Below are 23,524 nucleotides of genomic sequence, written 5' to 3'. Positions count from 1 at the left end.
CAGAATGCAGGTACTTGGAGATGGAGATGACATAAACCAGTGAGACAGGCTGCAGGGTCTTTTTTGGCAGAGTTTTTACTTTCATGGCATGTTCAGATGTGCTGCATACCTAGAACAATGGATTGTTCAATAGATTTTCATGATAAATTTATAAAGGAGTTATTTTGTTTACACACTGGCTACTTGATGTTTGCAAGGAATTATGACTCCTTGTGACTGATTATATTCTTCCATTCATACACTGACCCAAGCTCAATATAGCAGTTATTTTGTCTTCAAAGTAAGAGGTAAACATATTGACTATATATTGTCTATTTAGGTTTTATTTCAAAGGGCAGCACCAGAAGTCTTATCTTTAACCTTGTTGATTTGACACTGGCTAGTTCATAGTAGCAGTTGTAGTGGATAATGCAAACTTGAAAGACAATGCATAAACATGCATTAGAGGTACTTGTGGCTGCAGTGATTCTTTTGGTTTCAGTTTAATCAGTAAAGCTACTGATTAGCAATCCATTTAATTTGTTGGATTTGCAAAGATTCTAATCACATTTTACATTTTCATACTCAAAACATGTGTCTCATCTTTGTACAAAGTGCTGCTTAAAGGACAGAAATATTGGCTACATACATAAGTCATACAAATCACAGTACTTAGACTATATAGCAATAAGCCAGATTCAGCTAAGTGAGCAATGTGGTTCCTTGACCAAAAAAAGGAAAGAACTACTTTCTAATCACTACATTTTAAAGTATTTTACTCATAAATGTGTTTTTTTTTTTCTCAAAAATTTACCACATTAATCTCAGAGAATATCCAACTTTTTTTCTACCAGGCTCCTGATTTTTTTTTTCCTACAATGGCTTCTTTTAATTCACTAGTAAATTATCAGCAGTCTGATTTTATTTGGCCCTTAATTATTATTATTTCAGTCGTAGAAAAATAGTGACAAAGCAAAAGGGGGCCACTTTTTTGAAAATGCTCTCTATCAGCCTTGCAGAGAAATTACATCATATGTGCAGCACGATGTCTTCCAGGGGCTTGCGTCTGAAGTCAGGCACCATGGCATCAGAGCTGGGGTAACCTACAGGAAGCAGCATCAGAAGCTTCTCATTGGCTGGCCGTTTGAGAAGGAGCCTGAGCTGGGGGCCGCAGTTGAGGGGCGTCGATGTCACGGTGACAAGACCCACATTCTGAAAAACAAAAAATGGGAAATTGTATACTTGTTCAAGAGGTTGGCCAACTGTTTGGCAGAGACGCTTGGATCTTCAGTCACATGACGATTATGACAGAGAGAAAGAGATTGTTTGATTTGTGTTTCAGAGGACGAGATGTGATCCTTAACCTGTAATGCCGCCAACAGGATTCCACAGGATATGGAGACACTAATTTCGTTGTAGTAGTGAGTTTTTTTCTTGCCATTGGGTAGAATCCCATAGGTCTGTTTGAAGATGAGGATCAGATATGGAGCAACATCCAAGTACTCTTTAATCCAGTTTGTCCTGGAGGAGAACAGAGGAGGGGATGAAGAGGAGAGACACAGACAGACAGAGAGATCAGTATCAGTACCACTGTTACTTCTTTATTTATCCCCATCACACCTGTGCTATTTTTTCACTGTTTTGTATCTTGATCACTGCAAATGCTGAGCATTTATTCATTTGTTTATGCTGTTGTAATTTGTCCCTTTCCTGCTGCCTTGTGGGCTTTGGTAATACTGTAACTTTATTATGGTCATGCCAATAGTCTCTATGGACTGAACCAACTAGCATAGTAATGTACTGTATTGTTTTGTATTATATTGTGCTGTATTGGTTAAATTATATGTACTGGTTTAAATTAAATCAACAAAATCAAATGAATGAAATGAAACAGAATGGAACTGAGCTAAGCTGAGCTGAGCTGAGTTGTATTCAGCTGACTTGACTTGAGGGCAGGGCACAGTTAGGGTAAAGGTTAAGGTTTTACATTACATGAATTTAGAGTTAAGGTTTGGACTGGGAATACATTCAGTTCATTTTGGCTAAAGTTATAAAGTTAAGGTTGAGGGCAAAAGATTGATAGTTATCAGTGAAGTTGGTACCAAGTGTAATATTCTAAATGTGTGTGCATGTGAGCAAGTATGGGAGCTCACCTTATCTTGGCCAAGTCCCTGACCCACTTGTCCCCCATCCTCTGGCGGTAGTTGACCTCCTCCTCCTCCTCCACTATCAGCCTGATCTGGTGCTTGGTCTCTGGATCTGAGATCACAACAAATGTCCATGGCTCTGTGTGCGCTCCACTAGGGGCAGTACCTGTCAAGGGGGGAAGCAGAATGGAGGAGGGAGAAGACAGAAGGTGAGAGAAAGACAACGAGGAACAGGGGGAGAGGGAGAGAGAGAGAGAGAGCAAGAGAGAGAGAGAGACCGACAGAGAGGCCGAGAGAGAGGCCGAGAGAGAGAGAGGGAGAGAGAGAGAGAGAGATTGTGAGGTAACATAATTCCAGACAGCAACTGACCAAAATCTACAATCATTAACCAGTACAAGTCACGCTGTACTGCTGTACTCCATTTAGCCTTTATTAAGGTAAACATCACTGTTTACCTGTCCTGTACCTTTACTGTGCCCTTTCCCTGAGTCCCTGTACAGGTATGATGAAGAAAAAAGGCCTAATGTGGACATTTAGTTCACTTAGCTCATGGCGGAATCCATCTTAGCTCCATAACCCTTCAAACTGTTGCAGATAGCTATCAGAACTGTAGTCCACATTCTGAAAATTCTTTTTTCATTTATCAATCGATGTTAAGACAATGGGGAAGAATGGCTTATATAGTTTAGGTTAGCTAATATTAGCCATCCACAATTAATAATGAAGAGTCAAACAGCATTACCAGTGGCAAGTTTAGGTCTTTAGCCATGTTGAGACAGGATTTGTTTTCAGTGGGGAATTGGGGTACATGTTACATATTTCTATGACTTTTCTTTCTCTCCTCCTTTGAAGAAATTGTAGCCCTGCCAACTGTTGATGAGGCACTGACTTTCAGGTGCCGTTTATACGACAATGATATTCACAAAAATGGTAAAGTTTTGTTGTGGTTTGGCCTTTCATTTACACGACAACGGCGTTTTAGGTGCTTGAAAACACAAACTTTTGAAAACGGGTTCCAGAGTGGAATTTTTTGAAAACGCCGCTCTCCCCATCGCCTTGTAAACTGGCAATACGAAATTCTTGTGAAAACGACGACGACACGGCCCCACTTCTCGCGTCTATGACGTTTTCAGCCATGCGTGAACAGGAAAACAACAACAATAGTGGACTATCGAACTGTTTGTGCGCAGGCACGCGGTGCTACTCTGTGGTGTTACATTGCAGAGTTCACCGCCACCTACTGGCCTGGCATGCACACTACAGTACCGTTGTTTTTGTGGATCCGTGTGAACGAGGATCGTTCTCACAGCGTTATCGTATTGACCCTTTGCAGACACGTCACAATTATCACGTGACATGGGAGGCGGCGCCATGATGGACGGCAGAAGAACAGTGGACGCCAATTTAAGACAAGGAGGAGCATTGTACTTCGTACCATTCCGTGGTTGTAGATAGTTTTTAGTTTACTTTTATGGTGGTAAGATGGTGATTTCCTGCTGTGCCGTGCAGTGTGCCAACAGGCAAGGCTGTAAGCCTCATCTAGCCTTTTACAGGAGACCTTTTGATGCGGACAGAAGACAGCGACGGGTAGCTGCTAACAATCGTAAGGACTGGCAGCCGTCCAAATACTCCCGGATCTGCAGCGAGCATTTTTACAAGGTCAGTTTCATATTAAAACGTTATCAAACTTATATAACCTTAGCTATGTTAGAGTCAAAAGAAACTCAGTGTAGATTTGTAGATTTGTAGATTTATTTATTTTTTAAAAGAAAGAAATGGGACAGTACATGTTAATGCACATATAAATGTAAACACGTGAGATTGTAGCCGTGTGGCTAATTTCCATCTGTAGTCCCATTGGCAGGTTGGTGTTGTACAACGTTCATTCACAATAACAACAAAACAAAACAAAACAGAACAAGACAAAACAAACAACATAGTTGATCATAAAACATACAGGCCAAGGCTCAGGGGACCATGCGCATTTCACCACAGCTTAAACACTAAATTAAACACTAAAATTATATGTCGAGGGGCTGGTTAAAGTGCAAAGTGCTAAAGTGTAAAGTGCATTATTGTATTGCAAATTGCCCAAGAAATATAAAGTGCTATTTTGATTGCCTAATACTCAATTGCATATTACAATAATCTAATACCAACGATGGTAATTTGTGATACCTAGAGTACCTAGTTATATAGAAGTATAAAGTGCTTGTTGCGTTGCACATTGCCCTAGTGCCTAATTAGTGAAAATTGCACATTACCCGATTACATATTGCAATAGATGATTATATACCAACAATGGTAATTTTATGATACAGAGTACCCAATTATGCGAGAATATAAAGTGCGCGTTGCATTGCACATTGCCCTAGTACCTAAAAAAAATAAATGGAGATGTAGCCTAAAAAAAAAAAAAAAAAAAAAAAAAAAAAAGTAGTTAGCTAACGTAGCTACAGTTAGCTAACAAGGACTCTTCATATTAGCTGGCACTCCTAATTCAGCAATAAGCCCCGCGAAGCCGTGGGTTACAGTGGTTTTACAGCGGCTGAGGGGTGTTCTAAGGCACAACGCGCAGCCACTGTAAAACCACTGTAACCCACGGCTTCTCGGGGCTTATTGCTTAATTAGGACCGCCAGCTAATACGAACAGAGTCCTGAGAAGGACTAGCTAGCTAACGTTAGTAGCTAGCTAGCATCGCTACTAGTAAACAAACCCTATTTGAGTTTGTTAGCTAACGGTAGCTACGTTAGCTAACTACACAGTTTGTTTTGACTGACTCTAACATAGCTAAGGTTATATAAGTTTGATAATGTTTTAATATGAAATTGACCTTGTAAAAAATGCTTGCTGCAGATCCGGGAGTATTTGGACGGCTGCCAGTCCTTACGATTGTTAGCAGCTACCCGTTGCCGTCTTCTGTCCGCATCAAAAGGTATCCTGTAAAAGGCTACATTAGGCTTACAGCCTTGCCTGTTAGCACACTGCACGGAAATCACCATCTCACCACCATAAAAGTAAATTAAAAAACTATATACAACTACGAAATGTCACTAAGTCTAACGCGCCTCCTTGTCTTACATTGACGTCCACTGCTCTTTTGCCGTCCATCATGGCGTTCATATTTCGCGCGACTGGATCGTGACGTCACGTGCAAAGGGTCAATAAACATGGAACTTTTTAAAAACGCAAAGGAATGAGTTTTCCGTTTTCATCAGAGCTGTTGTCGTGTTAACGGGGCCTCAGTCTGTGACTAGCAGTGAATGTTTCTCCACCATAATTATTTCTTTTCCTTATAGTGCAAAGCTTGGTCATTATTTTGTTTTTAAATACAATAGTTATGTATTCTATGTGCTCCGCTTGGCATAGAGCAGGCCTATTCAACTAGTGGCCCCAGCGGGATATGGCCTTTTTAATATTTTCTGTGGCCCGCCAGGCTGTCTGCAAATCAGGTACATAACTCTGAGCCAGTAGCCTGTTAGCTAGCTTCAAGCTAATAACAAGCTAACAAACTTCAAAATACCTCTGTCAAAGTCAAAGAAACATAAAGTTGATGCTGAAAATTGCCAGTTCCAGAGTGAATGGACAGACAAGTATTTTTTAACTTGGTTATAATACAATTAAAGTGAAAGAAAAGGGATGAATGTGACTAGTTTATTCCATGTAGTATTATATTTATTAACACTATACTCTGTTATATGTATCTATTAATTGACAAAATATCGTGTGTGGCCCCCGTACCACCAGTGATTTTCATATTTGGCCCCCTTACTATTGATTTTGAATAGCCCTGTCATAGAGCATTGTTTTTGAAAAGATAATATGTCACAGATACGCCACAGCTACAGCCACTGCCACTGATAACACTAGTGTAGAAGTGAATGGGATGGCATAGAAAATCCAACTATAAATCACTATAGCTCTGCGATTTGAACTATGACAGGACAGAGATTCTACTACAAAACACACTTTACATAAGGCCCGTTTCCACCAGAATGTTCCTGGTAGTATTTGGGGGGCAGGAGCTGCTACAGGAACGTCCTCTCGCTCGGCCCTCTCACCTGCCGTGTCTCCACTGAGAGGGCCGAGTAGGAGGAAGGTTCCTGTAAAGTTACCGGGCGGTTGTGCGACCATGACCGGGGCATCAAAATGCATGTTGTTAAAAAAGCCTGTTGTTAGCGTTAGCTAACGTCTGCTAAAACGAACGTTAGCGCCCCTAAAAATGCCGGCTAAAAAGTGTGTTGTTAGCGTTAGCTAAGGTCCGCTAAAGCTAACGTTAGCGCCCCTAAAAATGCCGGCTAAAAAGTGTGTTGTTAGCGTTAGCTAACGTCCGGTAAAGCTAACGTTAGTGCCCCTAAAAATGCCGGCTAAAAAGTGTGTTGTTAGCGTTAGCTAGCACGTTAGCGTTAGCTTGGTAGTGTTGGCTGTGTTGCTAGGGACGCCTGCTTTCTGTTGACATCACATCGCGCCATGAGTAAACCCAGGAGTTTTTTCGGGGCCGCCCAGAGTCTATACCCCGAGGCAGGGCCGTTTTTTAGCCCCTGTAAAGGTTCCTGAACTCTCTCCTTCGGGGTAGTTCCGGTGGTGGAGACACGCGACAACGGCCACGGCCCCGTAAAATTACCCCGAAGTTCCTGCGGTGGAAACGGGCCTATAATGTAGCCTCCTGGTTTTTGTCCAGTGAGCATATTTGTCCTTGTGATTGGTCTCAAAACATCAGAAGACTGGTAGTCCAGTAATTTTAGGCCAAAATTGGGGTCAACCTAGGACAAATTGCAAGAGAAACAAACTCAACTGATTTTGTATCCTCAGTTTGTCCTGAGTGAGGGGAAAAAAGTCCCAAGGAATCCCATTGGTGGAAAGTTTTGAAAATCACCTATTTATGACCACATATTACCAAAAAACACTGTTTTTAACACACAGGGGAAAGGGGTTCAAAATTTTACTTTCAGATATCACTATAAAAATTCACAAGATGATTACACACACAAAGACAAGAAAAAAAGTCAATTACAAGTTCTTTGAATTATTCTGTTTACACATGCATATCACACATTATGATTTGATATGCGCTAATAAGGAATATCAGGAATAAATGCCAGAACAGACATTTAAACAGTGAATTAAAAGGTTACTATATATACAGTAACCTTTTAATTCACTGGTATGTAGTAACCTTTTAATTCAAGGTTACTTTATATATAGTAACCTTGTAAGCCAATAGCCATGGTGCCTGTGCTTAAAGCAAACAAGAGGAAGGCTTGTTACTCTGTAGACATTAGGAGGCTCAACTGAACAGTGGAAGCCAGCCCGGTCAAAGGTATTCAGATCACTGGATGCTACAAGCAGGTTCTGTCAGATCCCCCTGCATGAGGACTGCAGGAGGCTCACTGCTGTCACCACCCCATTGGTATGCCTTTCGCCATTGCCCATTTTGGATAACAAGCCCCCCTGAATCTTTCCACAGGAAAATATCAGAATCCTTGACTTAAGGACTTAATGGGTCTGTAAGCACAGGCAGAGCCCTCTACTGGATTGTTTGGGTAATACTTTCCTCCAATCACAAGTACAGACTAGCTCACATAATTTGAACATAAATGCTGTCGGCCAGTCAGGACTGCCTGTCTAGTGTGTACATGGTCTGCACAATATATAAGGCCACATGCCAAGCTGCCTGCATCCATATCCCTCTTCAATGAGCGGTATAGAACTGGCAGGGTCCATAGCTGCAGGGCTCCACCTGTGCTTGTAGAACTATGGTTACAATATTGTAACCTTTGTTACCTCACACAGGCCTCACGGTCTACTGGACCCTTCCAGTACAGTGGGTGGAGTCCAATGAATGAGCACTCTGACGCAACATTGGCATCAGATAACAGCCTCACTCAGTCCTGACTGACTACAGCTTAATCACCATAACCCTCCTGAAGTGTATTTAGTGTACTGAGTGTATTCAACCATGGATCTTCAACTATCTTTTTCTTGGATCTTTTCTGTGAGCAAACCATAAAATGCGATCCAAGGTATACTTTTTCTTTGTGTCTATGTTCATAATTGAAATTCCTCAATATTCATGTATTTTGATATTTAATTTCTCAAATATGTATAAATCCATGTTATTTGCCTTTCGGTTGGCACCAAAAGGCAAGTAACAGTAAAAGTTCAAAGTAAAAGCAAAGTAAAAGTAAGTATCAATAAAACAGTATTCATAAAATGGGTACTATTCTGTTATTTTATGCAACCCAAGTCTAGCCTATATGTGCATTGTGCAGCGCCACAGCTGCTGCATACACATATCTGCCCATCCATCAGTAACAATACAGACCCACATGATACCTGCTGTGCGGATAACATTGTCTATGACATCCCGTGGCACCGGCTCAGGGCTGATGAATCTGACAGTCCTCCGCTGGTTCATCAGAGCATAAAATTCCTGGGACCTCTCCAACATTTTTTCAACAGGGTAACGCAGTGGTGAGTAGGGCACATGGGGAATGTTCTCCTCATTGCTGTCCACCCAATCATCCTCCTCTAAAATGATGACAAACAAAAAACAGGACACACAAGATTTGACAGAAATCCTCTAGGAGAGGTTTGTTAGTTGTAAAACAGGACAACTATAAAAATGTAACCACAGAATATGGCTCTGCACCTAACATCATTTGCTGCTAAAATTTACAAAGCCAATTAACCAATTAGACAACATCTATGCTAGATCGCCTCTCCCTTCAAGCAGAATTTGACATTCTCTCCTCATCACAAGTGGAAGATCTACTATTTAAATCCAAATATGACTACTATGAACATGGGGACAAAACCAATAAATTGCTTGCCCATCAATTACGACAGGCATCAGTCACCAATCAGATTCCTCAAATTCGGACCCACTCAGGAATAACAACAGATCCCAAATTAATGAACATTTCAAACAGTTTTCATACCTCTTTATATACATCTGAACAAAATCCTGATTCTTCTTCTCTTAATAACTTCTTTGATTCACTAGAAATACCTAAAATAAATCGTGACACAGCTAAGAAATTGGAGGAACCAATCACTATAGATGAGTTGAGTTTTATAGAATCTTTTTTAATAAACTAGCACCTTTGTTGATTGATATGTATACAGATTCATTTAATTCATCCAAGCTACCCCCATCACTTAATCAGGCTTTGATTTCTGTATTATTAAAGAAAAATAAAGACCCTCTGTTCTGTGCAAGCTATCGCCCCATTAGTTTATTATCTGTAGATTTGAAGATTGTGTCTAAATTACTGACTATGCGCTTAGAACCCGTTCTTCCCACTGTCATCTCCCCAGATCAGACGGGGTTCATTCAAAATAGACAGGCCTTTTTTAACATAAGACGTCTCCTCAATGTTATATATACTCTTTCCTCCTCAAATATACCTGAAGCTGTGATTTCGATCGATGCGGAAAAAGCCTTTGACCGGGTGGAGGGGGGATATCTTTTTTATACACTAGAGAAATTCGGATTTGGCAAAAATTTTGTTGCTTGGATAAAACTACTCTATCCATCCCCCACAGCTTCAGTTAAAACCAATAATACTCGTTCAGAACAGTTTCCCTTATACCGCTTCACTCGGCAAGGCTGCAGCCTGAGTCCGCTCTTATTTGACATTGCCATCGAGCTGTTGGCCATTTCGCTTCGATCAGATCCTCGGATAACAGGTATAATCAGGAACAGCTTGGAACAAAAGATTTTGCTTTATGCGGATGATCTACTTATATACATATCCAACCTCTCAATATCTATCCCAGCTGCACTGGACATATTCACCTCATTTGGCCATATATCAGGTTATAAAATAAATCTGGATAAAAGTGAATTGTTTCCTCTAAAAGTAACAACACATAATTACCCCTTACATAATTTCTCATTCAAGATTGTCCCATATGACTTCACATATCTAGGCATTCAAATCAGGGATAAATATGGGGACTTATTCAAGTTCAATTTCAACCCTCTTTTAACCCGATTACAGGAAGATTTCAAACATTGGTCGCTGCTACCTCTATCCCTTACAGCCCGAATTAATTGTATCAAGATGAACTCTCTTCCAAAATTTTCCTATCTCTTCCAATGCCTACCTATCTTTCTCCCTTACTCCTTTTTCCATAGAATTGATAGTTTAATATCAGAGTTTGTTTGGAACAAGAAAGTCCCTAGACTTAGCAAAACTCTACTACAAAGACCAAAACTCCTTGGAGGATTAGCTTTACCTAATTTTAAATTTTATTATTTGGCAGCAAATCTCAGAATAATGCAATACTGAATGCAGATGGAGCACTCACTATCACGCCCTGTGTGGATTACTATGGAGGCCTCCTCAGCTAAACCTGCTTCGCTTACAGCTCTTATTCATGCCCCCATAAAATTTTCTATTTCCCCCTATTCCAAAAATGTTATTGTTAAATCAACAATTAAAATATGGAATCAGTTCAAACGGCACTTTGGTTTCCAAACTCTTTCCTATCTGACTCAAATAGCTGCTAACCCAATCTTCCACCCTTCTTTAATAGATGGAACTTTCTCCTCATGGTACTCCCTAGGTATTAGAAGTCTAAAGGACCTATACATAAACAATACGTTCGCATCTTTCCAGCAACTCTCTAAGAAATACTCTCTCCCTAATCAACATTTTTTCAGATACCTACAAATTCGAGGTTTTGTCCGCAATATTAATCCTACATTTCCCAACCTTCCAGAGACGACACCCATTGATTCTTTTTTAATCCCACTGTCATCCACAAAGGGCATGATATCTACCATGTATAATGTTATCCATGCTTTATGTCCCACCTCCATACACAATATTAAAAACAAATGGGAGGAAGACTTGGGTGAACAAATCCCTGATGAGACATGGAATAAAATCCTACGTCTGGTTCACACTTCATGTATTTGTGCAAGGCATGGGCTCATCCAATGTAAAATCCTTCACCATATGCATTTGACCAAAGTCAGAATGGCTAAAATCTATGGCAGTGCTGACTCTGCTTGTGACAGATGTCATTCAGCCCCTGCAACATACATCCACATGTTCTGGTCATGTACCTCCTTACACAGCTATTGGACTGAAATATTTAACACTATTTGAACAAGTGTTGGAACAACAATTAAGCCGGCTCCCCTAACAGCTCTTTTTGGAACCTCTCCCCCCACTATATCATTGTCCAAATACAAAACAGACTTTGTGGCCTATACCACGCTTTTAGCTAGGCGCCTGATTCTGTTAAAGTGGAAATCAGCTTCTCCACCCTCTCATTCTATGTGGATAAGAGATATTCTTTATTTTATTAAACTGGAAAAAATTAGGTGTACAATGAGAGGTTCAACAGCCAGATTTAAGAAAACATGGGGGCCTTTCTTTAGGATACTAGATAAACTACAGTTCCCTGTACTCCGAAATAATGTCTTTTAATACTCATCTCCAATCATATTGAGTAAATTATACTGGTAAATTACACTGAGCTTATTTGACATACCTGTAAGCTACATTCTCTTCTATCTGTCTTATGTAAGTGTGAAATGTATGTAAATATATATTCATATATTTTCTGTGGTGGGTGACACTGTGAATTGTATATTGCTTTTATTTATTTATTTATTTTTATTTTTTATTCCATTTATTTAATCTTAATTTATTTATGCTCCAAATATCTTTTGTTTTTTTTTTTTCCTTTTTTTGTTTGTTTGTTTTTTTGTTTTTTTGTTTTTTCTATTCTCTAGTTGTTCCCGTGTTCTGCTTGTTGTTTTAGGATATTAACTCGAGGTATAGGCTACATCTAACAATTGTGGAAAGTTTATTACCGTCAATTTTTTGCATTGTTAATTTCTACTGTAATAGAAATGTATATTTTTGTATACGTACCTGTCCTGATTTGGGCCTGCAAACTTTGAAACCGAACTATTGACACATGTATGCCCTGGAAAATCTCAAAAAACAAAAATGAGAAAAAAAAAAAAAAAAAAAAAACTTACAAAGCCCACCTCTAACCCAGGGACATTGTAACCCAGGGGCATTGTAACGGTTCACAAAACTCAAAGTTCGATACGATAGAGGTGTCCCCTTCAGTACGTTTTCGATACAGCAAAAAAGTATAAATGCCATAAATACCATAAATTTCCTTCATTTTTTTTTTTTTTAATTAACTCATTTTATTGACATTAACATAATTAAGTATGACCTTTTTTTGTTTAGTTTAGTTTTGTTTTTTAGTTTGAACAATGATGGAGCTATACCTGCCCCATCTTCCGGGGTGTCTTCTGAGCAGCATAGAAAACACCAAAACATTAACAGCTCCTACTTAAAACTAATAACATCATAAAGTATGATTATTTGATGATAATGATGACGATGATAATGATGACGATGACAATGATGGATACAGCATTGACTTCATTCACCGGTAAGGTAACATGCCATTACAGTTAGCTAGCTTTGTGGAGCCCTTGATGTTCAGCCATCTGCACTCAGAGCAACAGTGGCTACTCCATGCAATTCATTCTCTAATGGGGCTTCTTTGTCCAAAGCAGGAATTATGATCTGGCTGGAACGCGCTGGTGAAGGAACAGTGTACCGGGGCTCAGTGACACTAAGCGTGTTGTGAAAGCCTGCGTTTTCCACCACAGAGTAGGGCAGGGGTGTCAATCCACGTGCCCTGGAGGGCCAAGAGGCTGCAGGTTTCTCTTCCAACCAAAAACTCCACCAGGTGATTTCTCTGATTAGCTTACCTTTAAGCACAGAGGAGAAGCTAATCAGAGAAATCACCTGATGGAGATTTTGGTTGGAATGAAAACCTGCACCCTCTTGGCCACCATAAAGGTACCGGTCGCCATGGTGATTTCTTTTGCTCTGTTGGAATCAGCTGGGAACGGCTGTGCCTGCAGAAATGCTGCGGCGATACTTTGTAGCGAGTGTGTTGCTTCTTGTTTTTGTCTAGTTCTACCTGTTGTCACAGTGGGATGTCATCAGAGAAAATGAGTTGTCATGTCTGAAGTTTTCCCACTGGTGTAATCTTCTCTTGTGTAGCAGATACAACATGCCTATGTTTTTATCCACCACTCTTTTGCCATCGCCTCAGAACTCACGGAGACAGCAAAGTTCCAGCTGCTGGAGTGCTTTTCTTTGGCGATGGGAGAGGCTGTCAGTACATTCCTGATGCATCATGTTGACTGCCTTGTTGGGCGCAGTGGATCCGTTCTCCTTATACATCCATGAGTGGCACAGAGAACAGTAAAAACAATGGCACTGGCAGCATTATTTCAGTTTGTGATGAATGCTGAACGGAAAGCCTTGTACCAAATGGTTCTATACGAATTTGTGTATTGTTATACCCCCACTTGTTAGCAACCGAAGCAGGACGTTATAAGCTGGGTCTTTCGACCAAAAATTCAAATTTGAAAAGCGAGGGATTTTAATTATATGTTGTGAAATCTTGAGTACCCCTGCATGAATTGCAAAATAGTTTGTTGCGATGGAAAAATTGTAGCAAATGGGCCAAACATTCAAAATATATGGTCTTGTAAAAGTGACCAATGGTGGTTATGTGGACAAAATGCAACGTTTTTGCTCTGTTTGAATTTAGTGACATGTATATTTTTTGCGTCGGTGGGAACCGAGGGCCTATACATCACCACGTTGGTTGGTCTATTGGTCGGTTGGTCAGCAGTTAGGTCTGGAGGGCCATATCTCTACATCTATTTTGTGGATTGCCATGAATTCTACTGATAATATTCTTGTTGGCTTGAGGATGAAATCTGGCAATTTTAATGACTCCATGACCTTCCCTCTCATGCCATTTGTGGGCCCAGTGAGACATCTGCTTTAGAAATACTGTCTTTGTTTTCTTGTGCATGAGAGTGAGGTTGCATGAAAGGCTGGCAGCGGTTAATAAGTTACTGTCTAAGAGGTGCATCTCTTATGCTGTTAGCGTGCATATTTATTTTAAGCCTAGCATAACAAATTTGTTCATACTAATGCTTCATGGTTGATTTCCTCGTTCTAGAGGATTAACTACATGAAATAAAACTATGTATATATATATGCCTGAAAAAACTATATTATTACTCTGCAGTTGTGGGAAAATGTGTAGTAGATAATAGGCGGCAATACAAAGGTCATCATCTGCCTACAGGCTACCCCACAGTCAGCACTTTTGTGTTTCTACAGCTTAAATTCTCAAAATGTTCTTCTAATCAAGAGAAAAAATAAAAACTATTTGGACTCTATTTGACTCTTTGACATGTGGAAAGGAATGAGGCTGCGGAGTATCAAAGCAATTGTGCATAGCAAACTAAACCAGTTACCCAGGTAAAAACCATGGTCATGTTGCATGCACGATCAAAAACAGTTAAATTGGTGCATTTGGCAATGACTAATTGCATAAAAAAATCCATTAAACCCTCACATTCAGCTTGCAGGTTTACGAAATGTAAATGTTGAACTTTAGGCACATCACATGATAATTTAGACTACATTCATTCTGGCCCGTTTACAACAGGGTGTGGGTGTGATTAAAGTTCGTGTTTCGTATTGAATCAGCAAGAGTACAAAACCACTATCTGCCTGAGGTACGGGCCTGGCACGTGTTTCGAGTCCACTGTAAAGTGTAGTAAAGCCAAGACAAAGTACAGGAAACATCTATTCAGCTTTTGACCTTCATCTTTTGCTGTGACTTCTGTGTCGTCTTCCAAATCCTGATCCACCCAAGGTCTGCCGTTGCTGGCGCGCTTGGACTCTGCTTTTGATCCTCCTTCAGTTTGCTCACGGGATGCCGTTACCGTTTTCCGTGGATATATGAATAACAAGGCTACTAGCCCGCACAGGACGGCCACCAGTACCGGCGTCAGGACGGACAGAAATGCCATCACCGGCGCAGCAAAAGCAAACCACAGAGGCGCACCTGCTGCAAAATGTAGGCGACTCCTGTACACTTTCTCTTACAGCCTATTTGATCTGCTGTGTGAAACTAAGCATCTGCTGAGTCACGGCATATACTGTTCAATCTTCACCAGAGTGAGTCACAGACCATTTAATGCGTAATGGTGGCCTTTATGGAACTTGAACGCTCCTCCCTTTCAGTCCTACCGCCCCCGCTCTCGACCCTCACCCTCCTCCTCATCTGTCGCTCTGCTTTGGTCAGGTTAGGTGGCATCACAACTTCCCATCTCTGCATGCATCAAGTAACAACTTTGGACAAAAATAAATAAATGCAAACAATTACATAATTTGGAGCCTCTTTCTAGACGGAGACAGAATAGGCGCCAGTAGCCTAGTAAAGCGAACATATTTTTGTCGTTAGAATAAAAGGGATTTCAAGAACTCTTAAAAGCTAAATTGTACAAAACAAAGGATGTTCATTGGAGGTTGTTTTTCCATCATAGGCTAAACTCTACAGGCGTTATTGCTCCGGGTCAGTTCTGGATAACATAATACCACGCCTGAAGTTTTATTTAATTACGTAACATAAGTGGATTGGATGGGCATGGTCTCTTTGAATTTTAAACAGCAGCTGCTCGATATTGATAATATATTTATCCAATAGCCCATATTTCTGATTTCTGACTCGAGGAGAATTTAGTGCTGAGGAGGAGAGATGAATATTTTTACAGTTTCACAAAAAATGCGGTAAACAAATGTATCACGTGTGTGACATCAATAAAGGCTCTGTTCCATTTAAGTGCACCAGGTAAAAACCATGGTCGTATTGCATGCATGATCAAAAACAGTTAAATTGGTGCATTTGGCAATGACTAATTGCATAAAAAATCCATTAAACCTTCACATTTAGCTTGCAGGTTTAAGAAATGTAATTCAAAGCTCAGTATGCAGTTTGGCTGAGGAGTGAGTGAGGAGTGAATTCACATCTCTGGGAAAGCTGTTGAATTTTGATGCACATGAAAAAGTGTCTGAACGTGCCACAGGGTGGCACTGTAATCTTTCGAAATGTGTGTGTGCGTGTGTGTGTGTGTGTGTGTGTGTGTGTGTGTGTGCGCGCGCCCGCCCGCGCCCGCGCGTGTGTGTACAGGGGGGAAGGGGGTGTGTGTGAGGGGTCAACAACCTTTTAAAAGTCGTTTTTCTTAAAACACTTTATTGGGGGTGCATTTCCAATGCAAATGAACTCATTTCAACAATCTTTTCCAATCATTTCACACAGGCTGATCTTGATGTTTGTGCAGCAAAAAGCGTCATTTCAGCAGATACTGTCACTGAGGCTGATTGTGGAAAATGCCTGCAATCAGTTTGTCCTCTGCCAGCCACGCTGAGCTGGTATTCATCGCTCTGCTGGAAAAGACATTTTCAGCTCTCTCATTATAGATGGGTTCCCTTCATTTGTACTCTATGCTCAACTTACATAAGCTTCATTACTGGTGTTTTAAGTTTCCCAAGATTTTTCTCACTTCAACTGGGTCCCTCTTATGAATGATTTAATTACTTGTCTTAAGGAGTGACGAATGCTCATCACTTTAGGTCACTGACAGTTCACTGACAGATTTTACATGCTTGCCTGGGAAGATTAATTATTTCTAAAGAAATGTCATAGCAACATATCATAGCATAAGATCACTATAAACTTTGTTCTGACGGAGTCCTCAAACTTTAACTATGAGACTATAGCTACATAATAGGATAACATAAAACACGATGTAGCCTATAATAATGTCACAAATATAGCCTATCATTCTAATACAGTCATTTTTCGTTAAGAAGCCACTGAAATATCCCGCGGTCATTTGATAGATTCTACTTGTAGCAGAATGGTCACTCTCACCAAACGAAGGTGTGCCGCCATCATCTTATCTCAGTTATAACACTAGGTGCCAGATGAGAGATGAGCTCATGTCGAGAAAGAGATACTCCCATGGGAAAGACCTCCTGCTGTCGGCAGGAGAAACACCATTGAGGGAATTTAGCTAGTCCACTCCAAAAAATATCGACCTGAGTAAGTCATGATCTCGTAAGGAGCGGTAAACTCTTATTTTCTTAACTCTTATTTTCTTAAAACATGTCAAATAATCTGTCAATAGTGTGAGATCATAATAGAATTTTCCAATGCAACTCAGCTTCTATCTACCATTTCCTTCCACCATGTTAATGACCCTAGTGAGGACACGTTGTTTCAAGTGACGATTCTGGAAAATTCGCAAACTTAATGGAAGTGCCGCAGATCGAGCTGACTTCACCACAGCTGCACTCCTTTCAGGTTGGGTTCTGAGACTGTGCATCAGACAAGATGCTCCTGACATTTTTTGCAGTGCTCGCTCCGCCCCCTCTGCTTGTCTCCGGCGCTGCGCTTTAAATAGCAGCTGTTTAAAAGCTTCCCAGTCTCCATTCTACTGTCCGCCGTGCTGCTCCGCAGTCCGCAGCTCCACTCATTCACATACATTTTAATTACTACCCACTCACATCCCGCAATGTCAGCCGCCAGCACTGAGACCAGTGCCCCACTGCCCACCGCAGGCAGCCGGGTCTTCTTCCAGGCTGCGCCCGGGGTGGGCTGCGCGGGGACCGGCCCCATAACCAGGGACGACCCCGTCCAGAAGAAACAGGGCAAAGTGACGGTGAAGTACGATAGAAAGGAGCTGCGGAAAAGACTGGTCCTGGAGGAGTGGATCATTGAGCAGCTCAGCGAGTTGTACGACTGCGAGGTGAGCCGAGCATTTAGTCTCAATGCACTCAAATCCCAAGTCCCTTCGTGCAATATCCTGGCGTTTTCCATCCAAACTTATAGTACCTGCCTATATTGACTAGATTTGGGGGACAAGATAATGACTGACTACCTATTCAGTGTGATGCATTGTTACATCCCTTCCATAGATGCACACAGCCCAGACCAGACACCGGGTCTGACAGTTTTATAGATTTTTTTTGAATATGCCTTCCAGAGCTGAAATGTGCTCTCCATTGCAAAGAAAATTCACAGCGGATCAACTCTGAATTCACCTAAGCTAAGGTACGGCAAACGGCTCCAGCTTGTCTCTTTGTTGCCAGCTGATTTTAGCCTCTCAGACCGGCTTTCCACTGTGAATGCCCTTGAGCTGTAAATCTGTGTCGCCAAAAACTGCAGCTTAGCTCATCGGCTGCACTGCCTCCAAATGCGAGGAAGCCCTTGTCAGAATCCTGCTCAAGCCATATTTCGACCTTAACCTCATTAACAGAGAGCAGTCTACGCCCTCTCTAGTGCCGGACTGTCGCTCTCTCTTTATCCTCTGTGCCTTTATTGGTGGCTCGAATAAGCGAGGATGCAGCCGGAGCCTCTTTGCATAAAAGCAGCAGAGCTAGGTGGTTTCAGCGCGGCTCTCCACCAAACCACTGCACCTTGTCTGACACGTTGTACTGTCGCTTGTCTCCTGCTGTCTTTCCAAGGACAGAAAGTGGTGAATGGCTCGTTGGGCTCGACATGCAGGGAGAAACCGCACGGCTGCGCCTTTTACGCGTCGTTCGCCTGTTTTCGTTTCGCCTCCTTCTGCTTCCGCAAACGTGCCCGCTTCCCAATAAAAAAGGTTGAACGGAGAAATGACCTGCCACTTTTCTTGTGTCTGACACGGTGGTATTACGGCTCCCCGTCCAAATAGTCAAAAGGCACGCTAAACCCGGCTGGACTTCATATCATATTAATTACTGTGGTGCAATTCAATCGTTCATCGCTTCCATGGTGATTCTGTGACATTTTAAAGCGCGTGCACGCTTCGCCAAAGAGTCCTTCTCTACACAATATTGACAACTTGGCTGTGTCGCTCTCACGGTCACAAGACGCTTCTTTAACATTTAAAGAGGGGAGCGGAGCGCTGCTGGGGCGATGTGCGTGCACGTGCATTTGTCCTGTGTGTGTGTGTGTGTGTGTGTGAGAGAGAGAAGAGGTGACATGAGTTTCTCTCTCTCTCTCTCTCTCTCTCTCTCTCTCTCTCTCTGTGTGTGTGTGTGTGTGTGTCAGAGAGAGAGCGAGAGAGAGAGAGGTGACTTGGGTGCATAGGTGTGTGTGTGTGTGTGTGTGTGTGTGTGTGTGTGTGTGAGAGAGAGAGAGAGAGAGAGAGAGAGGGGGAGAAAGAGAAAGTGGGGTGACTTGAGTGCACGGGTGTTTGTGTGTGTGTGTGTGTGTGTGTGTGTGTGAGAGAGAGAGAGAGAGAGAAGAGAAAGGGGGTGACTTGAGTTCATGTGCATTTGTTTGTGTGTATGAGAGACCAAGATAATGGGAGACAAAAAGAGACAGAGAGCAAGAGATTCAGTGGGGGTGACTTGAGCCTGTATGTGTGTGTGTATGTGTGTGTGTGTGTGTGAGTGTGTGTGTAGAGCTGTGCCACACACAGTATGCCTCCAGTAAAGTGGGGGGAAGGGAAGGAAGCGGGGAAAGAAGGGCAGTGGGGTAAAGATGCATAGGCTGATGCTCGACTCCCCTCACCAGCCAATCACCTCTTCTGGCTCTGACCTCCTTCCTCACAGCGAGGTGGTCTGCACAGACACACACATGTACAGTGCACACACATATGTGTGTCAGCTCAGCCTCAACCAATCAGAGGCATCGCATGAATATGCACGTGCACGCACACATTAACATGTAAGGAGGGTGTGTTTTATGTGAAATATGTACACGTGAACACAAATGTGTGTGTGTGTGTGTGTGTGTGTGTAGTTATTATTTTATGCAATATATGTATGTGCACCATCTGTCATGAATATCTATGGGAATGAATTCCTACAGTCACAGAGAGGAAACATCTAGACTGATGGCCATCAGAGAGAAATCACATCAGGAAACTGAATGCCCATCTCTCTGTCTGTCTGCTGTCCATGTTTGGTCTGGCACTACAACCAAAATGTATTTTCATTATTGTTATGCAAATATCACCCCCTCTTACAAAGACTGTAGGCAAATATATTCAAACTTTGCAAAGCTATCATGTTCTCCTGTGGCCCTAAGACTTGCTTGAAGGGTCTGTAGCCTGTGGTCTGTATTTTTGAAGCCATCTAGCCTTCAGGTCGGGTTTTATGGCTGTCTTGTTTGCAGATTGCTCCCCCTGTTAAAAGTCATGCTGTGGTCCAGGTCCAGCTTGGCAAGAGCTGCAGCCTGTCTGAGGAAGAGGGCTGCTTTGCATTTCAGAGCCGGCTGAGCCCTTGGATCTACAAGTTGTGTGGTGGTTTGACATGGACAGAGCGACTGGTTTGATGTTGTCGGTGTGGGCTCAGCTGTAGTGCACTGCCCAGTGTTGATGTCAGCTGGGCTGGCCTTGGTTACACAGCCATGGGCCATACTCTTTGTCTTCGAGTTGTTTTTTTGTTGTTGTTTTTATGGTGAGGATTTGTATCTCTGCTTGGGATTTGTTCAATGCAAATACTCATTTTAATGAATGGTCAAAAACTGTCTGCCACAAAATTGCAAGATGCAATAGACTTTTTTCTCCTTTTCTCATGAAATACCAGGGTAAACACAGGTCACCTTAGTTAAGGTTCCATTCCATCTAGATCTAACAGAGCCTTCCCAGTGAGCCAGCATACACACCAAGAGGAACCTGGCTCTGTTCTCCCTACATGGAACAGAACTTTCATTCATCTCATTAGTAACACGTGTGTTTTCCTGCTATTTCTTGTCAATATGGCTGCTGTGAAAACGGTCTATCTTTCCATGTGCTTTTTGGAATGTATACCATATTTCACCAATTAATCGCCCGTTTAATACGCAAAATCAACTTGGACCTCAGGCGTTTAAAAGAACCAGGCGCCTATTCACTGCAGGCCTTTATTTATTTTTGCACAGACCTGCACCAGACCATTATTGTGATGACAGTTACTGTCCAACATATTTACAGTCGGGCAATTTAAGATTACAGTACACCCTTTTTTTCTAATGTTAGCTAGCGCTCTTATTTTGACAGAAAACGGAAGTGCCGCACAGTTATTGTATGGCTAACTGTTTACTTCTGCAAAAATAAGGTGAATAGCCTTATTTTGGGTTTACCTCAATATAATGCAAATAATCGCCCCTGCGGTTATTCAGGTGGGCGTTTAATACGCAAAATGGGTGCAGACCCCAGGCGTTTAAAAGAACCAGGCCGCTATTTGTGGCCGGGCGATTAATTGGTGAAATACGGTATTTTGTTGATAAAAATGCCTTTCTAAATTTTTAATTTTGCCACTTTTTGGCATTAATGTTCAGTGAGACTTGGCACTTATCAGCACTAGTTATGACTTTAACGTTCACCTGCCAGTGGCTTGGATTGAACTAGGCCTCATATTGGTACACCTTGAACTCAAACTAGTCAAACTGCAGCTCCAATTTAGATTTCATTTTTTCAAATTGTGTCTTTTACAAAAGATCGTGGACTGCTCATCCACTGCTGCTCTAGAATCAGTTCTCAAATACTTGCTGGTGTGATAACATGGTGTTGAATGGCAATACAGCAATACAGTGACAGTGGCAGGATTTCAGCTGTTGCAGAGGACTGTAATAAAACCCTTTATGTCATTCTTTTCACACGTTACCATCTTGGTGCTGTTTTACGTCTTTTTTCTCTCTCATTCAGGGATGATGACAGAGCATTGTTTGAGCAGGTGGACATGAGCGCGCCAGTGTTTGGTCACATGACCGTAAACTGGAAGTCACACTCCCTTCATGCCCGTTAACACCTCTGTGCTCAAACGCTACGCAGACACAGGTGTGCATTTTTGTGTGTAAATGTGCAAGTGTGTGTGTGTGTGTGTGTATGTGCATTAAATTGATGATGCAGCAGTGCTGGTGTGGCTTTAAGGTCAGCTTCTGTATCACTTACATCTGAAAAGCTGATTCTAGTCTAGAGACTATCCTAGAGCTGTGTGTGTGTGTGTGTGTGTGTGTGTGTGTGTGTGTGTGTGTGTGTGTGTGTGTAAATTTTCCAGTGGAGGTTGCAAAACCTTGATTTCAAAATTGAGGGCAAATCAAGACTTTTTTTTTACCCTGGTATTTTTTAATGAGATTACGGTAATAAACATGAAATACTCAGTAAACACAGGTTACTTAGGACGCTTTGAAATGTCATGAACGAGATATGTTTACACTGCAGGGAGGTAAGTGAAAGTAACTATATGAGCAGTCATTATTCCCAGGAGTTTGAATTATCCAATGCATAGATAGCTTAGAATAGTCTGTGCAGTTCTGTTTTTGGTAGCATTTTCACAGACAATATAATAGTTCATCATGTAATTTCAACGGCGTGCAAGTTTTTGTGAATGTACGCACCTGTAAAGGCACATCGTGGGTAGAAATTAGATGCTACACACTAATTTAAAGAATATAATGTTGGCATTGATTACCTAAACATATTATTCCATATTACTGGCCTACTGAAATTGTTAGAGTGAGGAAGGGGTCAAATCATATCAGTAGATCCATTTTGTCTTAATGTAACATCACAAAGGTGCAGTTAGCTGCAGAGAAATGTGTGCATGTGTTACACATGTCAGTGACTGCCCCACAGTGTTGTAATGTTTCAATTTCAGTTTATTGCATCATCATCACGATACCAGTCAGTCACTTACACATCATTCTAGATTAAAAAATAATCTACCAAACCTGAAAATCAAGATCAGCATAGCCTTTTTTCTATCTGTATTATGTACAGCAGTGTGTATAGTCTTCCCTTTACCACTCTCTCTCTCTCTCTCTCTCTCTCTCTCTCTCTCTCTCTCTCTCTCTCTCTCTCTCTCTCTCTCTCTCTCTCTCTCTCTCCCTCACTAGGGTAACAGAAGGTGAGTTTTGTCAGAGATGAATTTCTCTCTGGCCTCCTGGGAGATTTTGCCTCTGTTCATGTTTGACGTTCAAAGGACAGAGAGGAAAGAGCAAAAAAGGAGAGAACAGGGGAGAGGGGCAGCGTTTACATGTCTATACTGTGTATATATGGAGAATGTACATGGAGAGACAGTGAGAGAAAGTGAAGGATACAAACTCAAGTCCACCCAGTGCAGCCCTTCAGGCAGGGAACAGGAGCATTGAGCTGGTGCACTTGTTTAGCTGTCAGCATCACTATGTCTCTCTTTCTGTCACCCTCACTCGCTCTGTACCTCTGCACTTACCTCTCAGTTTGTCTCCACTGCCTTCTGCTGTCTGACAAAGCCTTGGCTCACCTTTACAGCACAGAAAAACACCTTGCTATAGTGCTAGAGCTCTTTTGCCCTCAAGCTCATTCCCACCCCTTGTTTCTCTTCCTTAGCCACTACATATCAGTTTTGCTACCCTCTATCATTAATCTATAGGTACTCATATTTGGTGAAAAATGTAAACATTTTTGATCACTTGAGAAATGATAAAAATGGCCAAAATCCCTCCAAACCATACCACATTTAAACATCAGGAGCTTGAGGAACACAATAGAAAAAGTCATGTTTTGACAGTTATAGAT

General features: G+C 41.6%; 2 protein-coding genes across 2 annotated transcripts in view; one reads left to right on the top strand and one right to left on the bottom strand.

Moving 5' to 3' along the window:
- Positions 1 to 307: 307 nt before the first annotated feature.
- iyd (iodotyrosine deiodinase) lies at positions 308 to 15,219 on the bottom strand. Its single transcript, XM_030047249.1, has 5 exons — positions 14,812 to 15,219; positions 8,464 to 8,658; positions 2,133 to 2,292; positions 1,344 to 1,500; positions 308 to 1,191 (listed from the first exon to the last, which is right to left on the bottom strand). The coding sequence occupies exons 1-5, from the start codon at positions 15,020 to 15,022 to the stop codon at positions 1,009 to 1,011; spliced, it is 906 nt and encodes a 301-aa protein (XP_029903109.1). The 5' UTR covers positions 15,023 to 15,219; the 3' UTR covers positions 308 to 1,008.
- A 2,254-nt stretch (positions 15,220 to 17,473) lies between these two features.
- The window catches only part of ppp1r14c (protein phosphatase 1, regulatory (inhibitor) subunit 14C), a 32,062-nt gene continuing 26,011 nt past the window's right edge, over positions 17,474 to 23,524 (top strand). Inside the window, exon 1 of the mRNA XM_030047709.1 lies at positions 17,474 to 17,803. Within this exon, the coding sequence (XP_029903569.1) occupies positions 17,570 to 17,803 (234 nt within the window). The 5' untranslated portion in view covers positions 17,474 to 17,569. The remainder of the gene's footprint in view (positions 17,804 to 23,524) is intronic.

The sequence above is a fragment of the Myripristis murdjan genome, chromosome 24 (assembly GCF_902150065.1).
Source record: "Myripristis murdjan chromosome 24, fMyrMur1.1, whole genome shotgun sequence".
Taxonomy (NCBI): domain Eukaryota; kingdom Metazoa; phylum Chordata; class Actinopteri; order Holocentriformes; family Holocentridae; genus Myripristis; species Myripristis murdjan.
This window is presented reverse-complemented; position numbering and strand designations above follow the sequence as displayed.